The sequence below is a fragment of the Hetaerina americana genome, unplaced genomic scaffold (assembly GCF_022747635.1).
Source record: "Hetaerina americana unplaced genomic scaffold, ioHetAmer1.1.p SCAF_2, whole genome shotgun sequence".
In the NCBI taxonomy this organism is placed as follows: Eukaryota; Metazoa; Arthropoda; class Insecta; order Odonata; family Calopterygidae; genus Hetaerina; species Hetaerina americana.
This window is the reverse complement of record NW_027286763.1, coordinates 46,800,257-46,815,988: the sequence shown is the minus strand read 5'-3', so window position 1 is coordinate 46,815,988 and position 15,732 is coordinate 46,800,257. Positions and strand designations below refer to the sequence as shown.

The 15,732-nt window shown below is 34.8% G+C and overlaps 1 protein-coding gene across 4 annotated transcripts in view; it reads right to left on the bottom strand.

Moving 5' to 3' along the window:
* Nmnat (nicotinamide mononucleotide adenylyltransferase) overlaps positions 1-14,059 on the bottom strand; it is a 41,427-nt gene extending 27,368 nt beyond the window's left edge. For 3 of the 4 annotated variants that reach the window (XM_071585713.1, XM_071585715.1, XM_071585716.1), the window contains exons 1-7: positions 13,945-14,059; positions 13,475-13,557; positions 13,187-13,275; positions 7,483-7,617; positions 7,145-7,348; positions 6,914-7,015; positions 5,192-5,355 (exon numbers count right to left, since the gene is read on the bottom strand). In XM_071585713.1, coding sequence (XP_071441814.1) covers positions 5,192-5,355; positions 6,914-7,015; positions 7,145-7,348; positions 7,483-7,617; positions 13,187-13,275; positions 13,475-13,550 — 770 coding nt within the window. In that variant the 5' untranslated portion in view covers positions 13,551-13,557; positions 13,945-14,059. Of the gene's footprint in view, positions 1-5,191; positions 5,356-6,913; positions 7,016-7,144; positions 7,349-7,482; positions 7,618-13,186; positions 13,276-13,474; positions 13,558-13,803; positions 13,901-13,944 lie in introns of those variants that run through there. The other variant, XM_071585714.1, reaches the window with a different exon arrangement.
* Positions 14,060-15,732: the final 1,673 nt, after the last annotated feature.

Genomic DNA, 15,732 nt, shown 5'->3' with positions numbered 1-15,732 from the left:
ATGTTAGTTTCTGTTGTCATTGTTTTTTCTGTTTGTCGAAAATGGAAATTGACGAAATCACGGAGCAATGAATTAGCATAAAGTTTTTTGGTGAAGTGAGGTAAAAGTTATCAAGAAATTACTGAAATGTAGACAGCTATTTACAGTGATCGAAGACTTTACTCTGAAGAAAACATCTGTTTTCAAGCGGATTAAGCATTTTAAAGATGGCCGACAAGACGCCACAGATAATGCAAGGCCGGGATGACCTTCGACCACCTGTGCTGACGACAACATTGATCATGTGTGGTCCCTTGTCCTTACCGATTGTCGAAAACCTGACCGAATGACAGCTGATGAACTGAATTTAGGAAAATCATCAGTGCACACTATTTTAACCAAATGATTGATGGCTCCTTCACCATGACAATGCACATGCATAGTCAGAATTAATGGCTCGCCAGTTTCTGGCAAAAAATTCAATCACCATCCTTGATCATCCTCCTTATTCACCAGATCTCACCCCCTGTGACTTTTTCCTGTTCCCAAAATGCAAAAATGTGATGAGGGGCATCACTGGGAAGATGTGGACACAATAAAACAAGAAACGATGAGAAAACTAAATAGCCCAACTGCCGAGGACTTCTAAGGGTGCTTTAAACAGTGGAATAGAAGATGGAACAAGTGCATAGTACTTTGAAGGGAACAGAATCAATGTACACTAAATTTGGTAAAATAAAGTTTTCATGACCTCAGTTTGCATATTTATTGGACAGAGTAGTAGAACAAATTCTGAGGGACAAGCATTGTCTTTTGAGCATATCATTCCAACATTGCTTCCCTCTGGTTAAACCTTTGGAGATGTTCTACTTAGTCAAATGACCTAACAATCTTTAATACAGATCTCTTCCATGGGCTCAAAGAGGATGAATTCACTAAAGGTATGAATTATAGCCACAGAAAACTAATGTTGCGAACATTACATTAGGTATGTGAAAATTGTGAAAATGGAAATGTGGACTCTACAGGAAACTGGAATATCCTATGTAATCATTCATTAGAAAGTACATTGGCATCTGAAGTTCAAGATCGCAAGAAAAATAAAAAAAAGGCAAATGACCTTAACCATAATATTAGCACTCGGCTTTCTCCACAATCCTTACCAAAATTACTCCGACTGGTCAACTGCATCCATTCCCACCTCCATAACCTTCCCTTATCTCCCATCACATGATTGCTAACTTATCTCAATCCACTTATCTTATGCAAAGATCCAGTTTGTAGTACAAATGGGATGTAAAACAAAATGTTTCATGATACGCAATAATACTGTTCAGTTCACCCTATAAATTTTATTTTCAGAAATGACCCAAATTCTTCCATTGATCACTGATCTAAGATATCAAGAAAGCACACAAAATCTGCCTGCCATTATGCCTGCCTGCCCGTATGTACTGCCATTTTTCTTACAAGATAAATAATATTATAATATACATAAGTAATCATAATAAATGTTGCGAGGTGAAGTATACCTGCAAGATAGGTGCTTTTAGCTTAACATTATTTAAAGATAAGTGAGTACAGAGTGGTTCAGAACACGAAATACCACTAATGGTCAATAATGTGTACAATGGCATTGAAATGATGATGGTGTTATGATTTGATTGTGAAGCACATAAAAAAGGCTGAGCCCTCCCTCGCTCTGACATTAGTATGATAACATCCTATGTCATAACACATTATTTAGAATCAACTAATGAAGTAAATAAAATAATCACACCAAGCATGATAAAAATAAACAGAGCACCAATTAGTTACAAAGGAGAAAAAAAAAATAACAAATAAGCATATAAGCTGTTTTATCGGTGATATTGGTCATATGCAGTGAAAACTGCCATTTTGGCATGCCAATGGCTGAGGCTATTTCAAGATGTCAACAAAATTCAAAATATACAAAACAATGATAGAAGTATGATTTAAAGAAAAAATTTTTTCATGCCAGAATGACCACGTTTATATAGGTTCAGCATTGTTAGAAAACATGTATACTACGACCTAGTAGGCACTTATACATTATATATTTAATAATCTCATTTTTTTCCTTGTAGAACTCAAATAGATTAACCATTTTATATGATAAAACTTTGACCTTTTTACATACATTATCCATTCACTTATTTATTTAATCAGATACAAACCCTACTGATATCAAATGATTTGTATGAATATGAATGAATACTGTGTTATTATAAGTAGTCATTTATGTCGTTTTATTTGACCTCATTTGAACTGTATACAGAATGCTATTTGCCAGTAAGCATCTACCTTCTAGAGCCAGATGGTGAACAACAGAATGGCAGCTATCACGTTTATCTCTTCAGAATGAAAGAAAGCATGGGGTATCATTCAGTTTTGCTCGCAGCATGATCATGAAAGTGCATCAAAACTGACTCTTAGATTGTCATTTATCTTAGCAGGGTATGCAGCAATTGGTAGCCTCACACACTCCATCATTCATTACTCAAAAACTCAAGTATAAGTTTCAGAAACTGAAGACATGTTGGACAGCAAGGTCATATATGATTGGTTTATCAAGAAATAGACATGGTATGGATAAATGGAAGGTAATAAGTATGCATAAAAAGGAACAATAATTAATAATGAAATTATTGTAAATGAAGAGAGTATGTGAAATAAAGTGTAAGGAGTGTAATATACTTGAAATTAATGGTAATGATTCGACATTGTGGTCAGAGGAGTTGGAAATATTGTATAAGGCAGCCAGAGAGAGGCTAAGATGGGTTAAGATCGATGACATACGAGTATGTACCTCCTACAATGCTATTGAATCAAAAAACAGTTGTAATGGAAGAGCTATAATTACAGCTTGATTATGGATGCTGAGAGTGAAAGTATGATAAACGAGTCCTGGGGAAAATTGAGAGAATTAATGAATGAGTATGACTCTGGTGAAAGGATAATAGTATTAAAGGACATACACTGGATTGATGTTAGAAGACAATCCATGAAAAAAGTGCTAGGAACATCAGGTGACTCTGAGTGAAGAATAAGTGAAAATTTATTAAGTACACGCTCATTTTGTGGTGATAATAATTTATAGTCATGGATATTAGCATGGAAGCTTAATTGTCATCACTTGTTTGATACGTTGCTGAAGACTGTACAGTTGATGAAAAGATTTTTCTGCACTTTTGAGATGTCAGCTCAGACTAGAATGCTGATTACTTCCTGCTACATACACTGAAGGCTTTGGGGTACAAAAATAAATAAGTCACCCATTGATATGATGGAATCACTGGAATGCTAAGGAAACAGAGTTACAAGTAAAACTATGTGAACATTGCTATATTCATAGATTAAACCAAGTGCTTCCACAATCCGCCTGCTTTTTTAAATCTGTTTAAGTTTTGTTTTCTAATCTTGCTGGCTTCAATAAACGACCACAAGACTCAGGCATTAGACAACTATGCAAGAGTTTTCCCACCCCTTGCTCTTAATTTAATTTTCAGTTACTTATAGAAACAAGCTCAGTTTATATTAATTTTGGGTAGGTGTGTGAAAGTCACAGCATAAAAGAGACAGATTTCCCTGAAGAATCATTGTCAAGGTAGGTTAGTACTAGGTAACAAAATCATACTCCAAAAAATACAAAGACATGTATGTGCATGGATCTTTTTCATACTCCTGTGGAAAGATAACATTAATTAATGGGCCCTCACAAACAGGCTACACTTTTAAAATCAACTAATATATCATAAATTGCACTAGGCCTTCCGAAATACCGCAGAAGAAAATCAATGGATCTAATGTGCGACTAATTAGGAACATTATTCAGTGGATAGACTAGTTTTTCTCTGGGGACACCACAATATCAATGACAAGGCACAAGCATGTCATGATGTTTATTGTATAATTTAAGGCCTACTTCTTAATTACTTAATTTGCTTTATACATAAAACATGTATATTAACAATTCGCCTTATTTACACCACCTACAACCACATCATTGGATCTGGCACTATGAATACAACTTATGCATATGAGCATATCATGCAAGGCACAAAAATTAAATAATAAGGAGCACAAAAATTCTTCTTAATACAAACCATAAATGTCAAGATTACTGTGATCATGAACAATATAACTGCAATGAATGACTCAATATATATAAGATTAGCAACTAAATCTTTAGAGTTAAAATATTATCCAAAAAAGAAAATTAAGTTCAGCAAGAACTCAGTCATCCTCTTTTTTTGTTTGAAAAATACAGAACCACACAACTGGTTACCTTCTAAAGCAGGAAAAAGTAATAAAATACTTTCGTTAAAATCTGACAACAAAATGCACATTAACAAGGAAATGAAAGGGCTACAGACAAATTTATACTTGGACTGGGTCTATTAAATTACTATTCACCAATGGCATAAATTGTCAGCATTAAATATGTCGAGTGCATAATACAATTTTAATATGTTATCCTCAAATTCTACATTTAAAGTTCTGTACATATATAATACATAATAATTTGTATAGAACAATATAAAAGTGATGAAGGGTCCAAAAATAATATAGGTGAATGATTAAAATGACCATGAGTTTCAACCACCATGTTAATCAAAATGAATAGGGAATTAGGGCATATGCCGCTAAGTTAAAGAAATGAATTGAGTTCATAAACAAATATATAGGCAAAGGTTGCAGCATAAGTTTTTTTAACAGTTTCCATAAGTTTATTTAACTTGATATGCAAAACAGCCCAGCAATTTGTGTTTTCAATTTTGAGTATCAAGAATACACAATAAAAGGAATACTATTTTTCCAGAACATACATTTAAGTAGAACTTGTTTCAAACCATGGGTGCCATCTTCCCAGGTCTTAAGCTAACAGCCATGGATTAAAACCAGTTGTTTCCGAATATTTAAAAAAAAATAAATAATGCTGCTCATTTTGTGTATATGAGTTTCTACAGTCAAACCCTTCAATTTATGTTCGTAATAAATACATTCATAATTAATGCATGAAATAGATATTGGATAATGTTATTTATTACAAACCTCTCAATAGGGAGGCATGATTAAAACTGACAAAGTCAAATGTTATCCATTCTATAACTTTTTTTACTTTTCTTAGTCACAAAAACAAGAGGTTCAAAAAGTCCAAAATGAAAATTGAATGATTTCTATTACTCACTTGTTACCATCCTTCTCACTCTTGTACAGACCATGTTGTTCGATGAATTCAATAACAGAGTCCTGAATTAAATACCGTACACTTTCAGATCTCTGAATGGCACGTCTCACTTTTGTAGAACTCACTTCATTGGCAATCCACTCAGTCACAATTGATATGTTGTTCTATAAGGAATAACAAATTTCAGATTCATTTAAAGAAAAAATTATACATTACGCATGACCACGAAACAAAGACATGTAAGCACATAATAAAAAGAGACTGGCACAATTCTTGGTACCAGTTACCCTCTATTTAAACATTGATCTTATTTCATAATATGGTAGAGTGTTGGTTAACCAAAGTCTGATTATCTGCTAGACTACCATTCATTGGCCCCTCTTAGAGGCATACCCTCTCCTCCTGACCACTCCCATTCTTCACCCTCTTACTTCAGTGCTAATGGTAAATGTCATTTAATCCATTGGAAAAATGTTTCCTTTTAAAATTCAAGTAATTGATTCATGTAACTTATGTAGTGAATGAATTGAATACAGATTGAGACTGAGATCTCTGAAAGGTAATTTCAATTAAAGAAACTAAGCTATTAATAAAATAGGAGGAAACGGATAAACAGGTGCTTAATTTAAGAAAAAGGTGATATTGATAAGAAGTATCCATGAAATAAAGAATAGGGAAAATATATCTCGAGGAGGTATATGGATTATTACAATTAATACACATTGATACAGGCAATTGAAATAATTTTGTAAGAGAAATACCTACATTGGGAGAAATTTCATTTACAGAAAAAATTGAATTCTACTCAAGAATTCAGAAATGATCATGAAAGAGTTACAAGGAAAAGCAATAGCAGTTGCTCCAGGTTAGCAAGAGTATAGCAACCGAACCTATAGAAACATAAGGAATTAGTGAGAAAAGATGAAAAAATTACGTATGAAAACTTCTTTGCCCATTTGCACCAAGTAGGAGATGAACTAAATAAATAGCTATGAATTTTTAGATAATTTCGTTTCAGTAGATGTTTGATAGCAAAAAGTTCAATTTTGATCGAATATCTAAGTAGGAGTAGTAGCCCGGTCGAGTTTAGATACACTTCTTAGCCTCACCTAACAAAAGACAACCTGATACTACAGACTAATAAACTGTTTGTCAATTCTATATGCTTTCTATCCCCTTTCACTCCATCTAACATGTCACTCATGCCCACGTCCTTTACCTACCCCTATCTCACATGCCTATCATCCTCTCCTCTACCACAGTATTCAACATTTCATTTCCAATCAAATTGTTCTGCATCCACCTTTCCTGCTTCCTTTGGATTTCTCCCAAGAACCCTCTCTCTTCCTCACCATGCCTAGTATTTACTCAGATGATTTCTTTCCCATCCATTTCACATTTTCCATCCTTCTCCATACTTACATCTCAAAGGTCTCCTATCTACCCATCATTCTGCTTCAACAACCAAGTTCACTAGCAATACACAGCCACACTTAATACAAAATTTTTCATTTGCCTTTTCTTAGCCTCCTTACTTAACAGCCCTGTCATCAATTCTCTCCTTATGAATACTTCTTTGCCTAACACAACTGAATCATTTTTTCAATACAGAAATCGTAGTTAGATAAACATTAATATTATCTATCTATGACCAATATCTCTACTCATTGTAAGATCATGCATTGAATTTGAATAGGATTTCATCAAATTTAAAATAATTACCTGGCATTTATACAATATGTCACTTTCATAAATGAATTTGTAAGGATTGCTTCCATCTCGAGTGACGACAACCAGTCCAAACTTATTTACAATAGCTTCAATCTGCAGGGAAAAATTTAACAAGTTAATTGTAAACTTTATGGCATAAAATGCATTTTTTCCTTACAACATACTTGCATCAAGTCCATAATAAATAACATTATTATTAATAGTATATGTCTAAATACTTACATCCTCTTCTTTCCAAAGTCCAGGCACAGCAAATGACTCTAATAGATCAGCACCACAAAGCAACTTTACTTTAACAGATCCAATTCCCCCGGATGAGTAACGGATTTCATCCGGAACCCAGGAGTAATCATCATTCCTTTGACGTTTATTGGGTGAAGTGTTTGATATTTCATTATTTGCATTTAGCATAGTGTTAATAATATCCTGCAATTTTATAAAATGCAGTCCATTTTATTCATTAATCATCAGGTTGAGTGGGGGGGGGGGGGTGCTCTGAATTAATAAAAGCTATTTTGATTCACAAGTGCTTCAATATATTTATAGCAATTTTTAATTACCTGGTGATGCTCAAGTACCTGCCTCGTTGAAGTCCAGGACTCTTGTTGGCATTCCCAATCAGAAATATGAATCCATCCTGAACTCTGTAAGGCCAACTTAAGCATTGCACACCGATGATTAGAACATACTAAGCCCTGTAGAGACAATGGTTTCATTAATTAACTCATAATACCCCTTGCCAAGCAATTTTCACCATCTATTTAGATAATATAACTACTAGAATAGAATATTTATTCTGCTCAGAGATTATATAGTTCAATGATGCAAAGTAAGACAGATAAAAATAAATGACTGAGACCTTGAATAAAAAACATGTATTAAAATGTGCTTTTTAATAAACATAAACAGGAGAGTTCCATTTGCTGTGTATCTCATTAATTAGACAATAAAACAGGATTTGTACAATTATGATTCACTTTTTATTCTTACTTAAGTCACCTTGAGTCAACAATTTCACAGCAAAAATCACACAATAAAATAACCCTATTGTTGCTTTTTATTTCCAGGAGGATGCTACTTTTTCAGCATGGCTAATTAAAATTATTAAAAATAAGTAAATAATTTACACATTGTTATTTAATTATCAAAACCATCAGCTTTCCACGGTTTTAACATGACAATACACTCCCATTTCCCCCATAATTTCTTAGCAGGTTCAACTTCATAAACGAAGTAGGTATGAGGTTTCACATCCTAGGGGATAAACCATATTTTGAGAATAAGTAAGAGGGCCTCTCACAAGCTTCTGTCAGTCCCTGTTGGATTATTTTTTGGGTGTGATTATTCTCCACACCCAACTATCAGTCAAAACCAACGAATTTGCCTTAGCATTAGAAATCCAAGGATTAAGAACGCCATTATACTCAAAATAAGTCTAAATATCCTACTTTGAGCATTTAGAAGGTATTGAGCTGAAAATGATTGAGCCTCCCTAGGATGCCAATTCATGCCATCATTCTTTTCTTATGGATTTGAACTCTACTCCTGGTCAAGGGGTAATGTTTCACTCACAATTTAAGATAATGTTTACCTGACTGGTTTGTCAGTTACCTTCCTCTCCTACTAATGAATCATGATACCTTGGTGGTCCTTCCTAGTGGCATTTAGTATCTCCTTCGGAGTTCACATAAACATTGGTCTAAAACTGTACCCTCCTCCAGATAATTTTGTCAACAGTCAGTTTTCTGTTAAACACTCCTCCTTGAAATGATCAGCCTTTCCATAATCATAAAGGCCAAGAAAACTGCCTGATATACCATCCAATCCTAAGAATTTGACTTTGTACACTTCCTCCAGCTCGCTAATCACATTTCATGGCTTGGTGTTTATCATGAAAAAGATGATTTTGCCCCAAACAAATTCCCAATCCCATTTTTCTCAGAGTCAATGGGCCAATATAAAAGTAACTTCTATATTATGAACATTATAAAACTCTCAAATCCAGAAGATTGGGTTTCTTCCATGATTTTTAGGTACTCATCCTTCCCTCACTGGATTAAAAATCATGCAAAAACTTTTCTCAGAATCCATCTAAATCCAGCCATTACCTTGTCACAAACTTCCACTAGGGCCACAAATCTTCTCAGCAGTTGTGCAAGCACTACACATAAACTTCCTCTGGTATGACGGTCCTCAATAATAGATTGACAGCAACACGAGTGAAAAATTTAGGATCCTCTTCTGGATGGCAATAATATTCTAGCACAGTGTCCTTCAAGGAATTGGGGTCCAATTCTTCTTCTCTTACACTCATGACTCCTTCCATACCTTCTCCATTAGCTTGACAAAGAACTCTAATGTACCTCTTCCTCCTTGTTCAATAATCTTTATGGAATCTTGTTTGCTTGTTACTTGCTTGGTTCTCAGCTGGATATTTCACAATTTTCAATATCATTTCTGGCATAGAACAACTTTCCATCTCACTGGACGAAACAAGGTCACCAGCTCTGAATTCCTTCCATTCTGCACAGATGCATCAGTAATTCCAGGCTGGCATAAATTTCATCTCTACAAGTGTGTCTGTCGCATTCCTAATACTATAGCTCTTGTTTCTTCAACAAGGATGCAATGATACCTTGCAGAAATGTCCTGCACCACTTCTAAATGCTGCTGATGTCTGGTTAAAATATCTGAACGTTCTTTTAAACAACAATATTTTTATAAACCACTCTCCCCAAAATCCCATTTTCACAGCAAAAAGTGAAACTCCCTCTCTCCCATTGACTATGCCCTTCAATTATTTCACATCTAACCACCCCTTACTCTCAGTATGCGTCGAACAACCCTTCCCTGATAATGTCCTCCTTAGACTCACTCATCCCTTAATCTGTCTCTATCCCTTCCATGTCTCCTTCCTGCATAACCCTTCTTTATTCTTCCCTCCTCCTCACGACCAGGACACCAGCTACCTGCCACCGCCCTCTCAAATAATGACCACAAGGGCTTATCCCCCTTCTTTTTACCTATCCATTTCTTTAGTTTCCCTGTTTCTTTGTGTTTCCCCTGTTTCCCCTCTTTGTCCCCACCTACCTTACTCCTCAATCTTTTCTTCCCCCTCCCTTCCTCAAACAGGTATAAATATGATGTATCTCATCTTGAATCTTGTTTTGTACCTAAAGATGGTTGGATGAACTGAAATGCATTGTACTTTACAAATAAATCTATGGAAAAGTGCAAATTTTGTTTTTATCATAATGTCGAACTTCCACCACATCTTTCCTATGTTTAGCATCTGCTGAATATATTAAAATATCATCTACATTTCCTGTGATTGGCAGTCCTTTCTTCTTCAGCTCTTTCACAAGTTGAATACAACTAAGTTTAGTGAATCGTATTCTCATTATTTTATAAGTGAAAATCCAGATTCCTATCATTTTCTCCAAGAAATTAATATTATCTCTTTGTGAGCAGAGGGTAAAATAGTTTCTCAAAATGTTGGTTTCCTAAATTCAAATTTACTATCAAAACAATCAACTCTCAATAATTCTATCATATTTTAGATTCAGGAAAAAGGTATTATATTCTGCTTTTTAAAATATGGAGGCAGAATGTCTGTCCAATGTAACTAACTGCTTCTTCACACTTCAACTGAAATTATAGTATAAGAAGAGGCATCTCTGATGAGTGTTTTGTGGGTCATCTGACAGTGAAATCCATAAACACATAAATAATGATGTAATTGCATGCTAAAACCAACACACTGATAAAAGGTTTAGAAATGTACTTAATTTCCTGAGTTTTTTTACTTTGAGCTTTGTAAAAGGATTTCATGCTAATCTAATCATTAACATTTGAACGATTCTTTCTTTTTTTTCAATACAGACAGACAACCTATAATTTTTCCTAAGTTGAGATCTAGGGAGTTGTTGAATGCATACAGCAACTTAGTGGCAAGTATACTATTTACTCACGAGGAGAATTAAGGATGATATTGGTGTCATTGGCATCAATCTGGTCAAAGCTCTTAGCAATTATATTTGATGCACACCAATAATTTCACATGTCCATTGCTAGATCCTCGAGGGATGACACAATTGGTAATCCAATCCTACTTCTTCATTACTACTAATACAATTTCTTGTTGCTTGTCAATGATACGTCATGATTTTTACATTCACAATATTTGGAGAATCCAATAACATAAGTAGACATTCATATTTAAGAGGATATCCACAAACTTCATTGAAAACATGAAAGTTCATATATAAATGCTCACTTTTTATTTTAATGGATAAATACTAAATGCAGATGTATCACTGATTATCTACCTATTAGAAGTAGGCATAAGATGGTCCTTTGAAACAACTACATGGTTTGTGAGCACTGTTTTTTCTTTGTATTAAAGTTTGCTTCAGTTCTTCAAAAGCTCTACTCCTGGTGACCAAAAATTCTATTCTCCCCCTTTATCACCCCCCAATAATTCAAAATTAACCATAACAGGTACTTCCAATATCTGATCCATCGACATAAACTTGATGGTAGGTATGGTAACTTTGAGTAATCTTATTTTATTATCATGAAAAGCACTTCAAAATATTACACACTCATCGAAAAAATAACTCCATTGGTTTGTACACTAATGCCTCATTATCAAGAGGTTACCAAAAAAATAAAGGATTAAATGGCTTGTTTGAATACACTGAGAATAGTGATGATGGAGGGAGAGATTTTACGGTTATTGAGGGAGAAGGTTTGGGGGAAAGGTCAATTCTTCACATGACCATGAGTAGTTTGAAGAGAAAGGACTTGAACCCCCCTAAGGTCAGCTGGACTAAGAGTTTATGGACATTGAAAGAGAAGGATGGATGAACAAGTACAACATCATTTAACAATCTATTACCATAATTGTGAGCATGGTTGGCAGTTTCCACCTGTTCAAAATACTCACACCATAACATAAATGTTAAATGATATTGTACCTTTACATCCATCCTACCTTTTCAAGGTACCTGTACCATTTTTCCAACTGAGTCTGGACAAAGAACCTTTGGTTTGAAGCCCTATTTCTTCAAACTACTCTCATCCATAACCAAATCCTCCCTTCAAACCTCACTCAACCACACCTATTCAAACATAATGATAGCCTGTATAGCCATTGCTATTTGTGATTTAATCTTATTATCAAAACCAGTAAGGATCTTTTATTACAGCGTGCAGAATATCATCTACCCTTTTCATTTCTTATCCTCCATCCATACTTGCTGACTGCTTCAATTGGTGTCTACAACCCCCTATCTTATCCAACCATATGCTTTACCCTTATTTTCTCCGTATATTTTAAAGGCATCAATCCTTGTCATTTCTCCTATGCTATACCAAAAGACAATGAATGAGTAAGTACTTGGTATGGTCGGCAAAGAGAGCAGTTTGTTGTGAGAAATCCTAAGGAGGCAGGAAAATGGATGAAGGGTGTATTGATTGGTAGTGGGGTGTTGAAAACTGTAATAGAGAGGATAATGTGAGGCAAACGAGGAAAGGGAAGGAACAGAATAGGGATGTTGGACAGGATGAAGGAAGTACTCAGAGATGAAGAGGGACCTGATGTTGAGTAGGTTGCTGGATTGTGTTTTGTTATGAGTCACAAAATATTTATTTGGTAGTTGTGTCCATCCAAAAATCTACCTTACCCGGTGGATTATGTTATAATAATAATACCAAAAGACCGACAGTTGAGCTCGTTGAGCCAAGTGCTCCATTCTGATGACTTTATAAATCTTTTCTTTACCTCCTTTCCCAGCATACTGACCAATCCCCTTCTTCTTAAATATGCTTCTTTTGCCAAAGCAATTCTTCTTATGTCCCTCCTACACCCATCGTCCACCAAAATACTGCTCAAATCAGCAAACTATTCCACCTGCTATACTTATTTCTTCCTACTTCATCGTTTAACTACAACTTCAGAGTAAGTGAATATCTATCGGTTTAAATAGATGCCCTTTCAGTGGATAACACTGAAAATACGCTATATATTAACTTATATATACAACTAATTTATCGATTGAAACGGAGGCCAACAGGTCATTCAACTTCTGGGGTCTCACAAATTTTAAGTGTACCAGAAATAATATATACTTAGTTTTAAGAGTCATCAAAATAAATTATCCAACCACTTAGTAACAAAACTCTATTAAATGATCCTCAATTATCTTGTTTGTACTTAAGAGTAAAATGTACCTCCAATTATTTTAATTTTCGTGTAGTTACCTTTTTTCCATACGAGTCGTGCACTGGGGACATTACCCCTCCAATGACTTGGTAATAATCAAACTTTCTAAAATGATCTCTGGCGATTTCTGAAACCAAGAAACGGTTGATTGATTACCTGGACAACACCCTTCACGGGAAACTTTGAGAATTGAGATTCAGCACCATTTTTCTTTACCGCAAAGAATAAAATGATCTTTAACTGAACATCCTCTTATTGAATAGTGGCAATGCAATAGAAAATAATTAAATTCAATTTCGGCAGTCTGAGACACCGTATAAACTTACCAAACATTCTAAGATGCATGTTAGTGGGTGGATTGAACGATCCACAAGCTAGAAGCATCACCTTCGATGGTGCCATGGCTGACCTGTTTATAAAAATGACACACGATCACACTAAATTAAACACCAGTTCTTACATGATTTATAAAAAAACAGAATGTCATGTCATCAGCTGATGACATTCAATGTAATAAAAGCTGGAGACTAGCCAGTAATTACCGCAGGGTTCAATGGACATGATTCTCATGAACCTATTAAGAAACTATGCACAATATTCACAAATATTCTCTTTAAAATTTCAATGCAGCAATAATTTTTCAGTGTAACGTTACCAGAGTCATCAAAATATCAATGAAACCAAGGGAAAATTTGTACACGAAGTAGCCGCAGTATTCAACTTGCACAAAATTCGCAAATCAGTCGTCTATTCTTGTTTCCGAGCAAGCAACTTAAACCATCAGATTTTTGCATACCTTTTACATTATAACAGTCACTTAATGTGTACGCCGACGGTTTTCTTTCTACTACGTCGAATTAAAATTCACATGACGGAGCTAAAATGGACAAGAAATCGACCGCTTTCCCTGGTCTTGCGCTGCTTGACGGATGTTATGCTAACCAAATTGAACATTTTTTGTTTTTGCAAATTATTGAAAGAATTTGAATGGATTTTTCTTGCATTGATATCTCCTAATTTATTTTAAAGTTTATATTTATTTTTATAACTACATGTTTAATTGTGTTGCACAGGATGTTATATGCAGCCTGTCAATATAAAAAAACCCGCCATATTTTAAATGAAACTTGCCCGAAAAATGTGTGGATTAATAAAAAAACATTCGGGATTTTTACTAATGAATAATGAAACAGAAATACATTAGTGCATCATTTTTATTAGTGACTAAGTTTCATGCATGCTCAGGTGACTTCTACGTTTAAAGTGCATATGTATTTGAGCATCAAACCAATGCAGCCGCACCTGATCTGGACATTTTTTCTGAAACAATATATTTCCTGTATAATCATTGTAAGTTTTCCCTAATTTCAGTGGCAGCATTTATCAGAGGCCAATGCCTTAGGAGGACATGTGGGTTTTTTAAACAACTTTGAAGTCATATATATACATTATTCCTGGCAGAAATTTTTTCTTATATTTTTATTACATTTTCTATAACAATTTATCATCTTAAATAATAATGAATAATAACGTCCACTTGAGCAAATCAGCTCTCAACTACAACGGAAAAAAGTGTTTATTAGCTTTGGGTATACAATTACTAAAAATGTTTAAATTTAAAAGAATAATTTTTATTATAGTATATTGCTAAGAAAAACATGTTATTGAACAGCTGAAATCTTCAATAAGTATGAAGCCAAAGCATAGTCATTTAATAAAGGTGTTCATTTCATAGATTCATTATCCTTCATGAAATAACTTCTCCTTTAACCTGAGGTCACCACTTGCATAGCTATTATTATTATTATTAATACACAGTAATGGCTGTTAAGAATATCTTTCATTGTACTTTAACTTTATCTGTGTACATAAACTCCGAAAACTCCCACCCCTTTCATGCTATACTCTGCTTACTAAACAATTTCCTTCCTACCATGGCCTTTTAAAGGACCTTCCATCTGCCTTTAATACCTGCCTTCTTTGGATTTTCATTGAACTTTCTATTTTTTCCCCACTACATTTAAATCAGCTATCCTCTCTGTCCACTTTACTTTCTCAATTCCTTCCCAATCCCACATCTTAAAATCCTCTAATTGCCATCAGGATCGCAGTACTCCAGGGATAAAGCGTTGGACTACTGAGAGGAGGGCCCGGGTTTGATTCCAGGACAAACTTCTCTAGGCATCTGCAGTTCCACCCAATCTTTGTGATTTTTTGGGTACCAGATCTTCCTGGGAAATCATAGCTAGCACAGAGAATGGAACTGGCCCCTTACCCTGATGCACGAATTTCACACAACGTCGGGCTTAGTAGTGGGTGAACTCTAACATCATCTACAAAACCGACCTAAGGGTTGATTTCTGTTTTTATGGTTTTTTATATGGTCATCCTCTCACCTCAAAGACCAGGTTTTAATACCATGAGCATTGCACCTCATATTAAAGTCTTCAAGGAGACTTTCCTTAAGTCTTATCTCAGCATATCTGTCATTAATTCCCTTTTTTTGCAAATTCCTCTCCTGTTGTCCATACTACTAAGCCCAGTTTTCTCCAAAACACTGTCCCGGTACATGAACTAATCCACC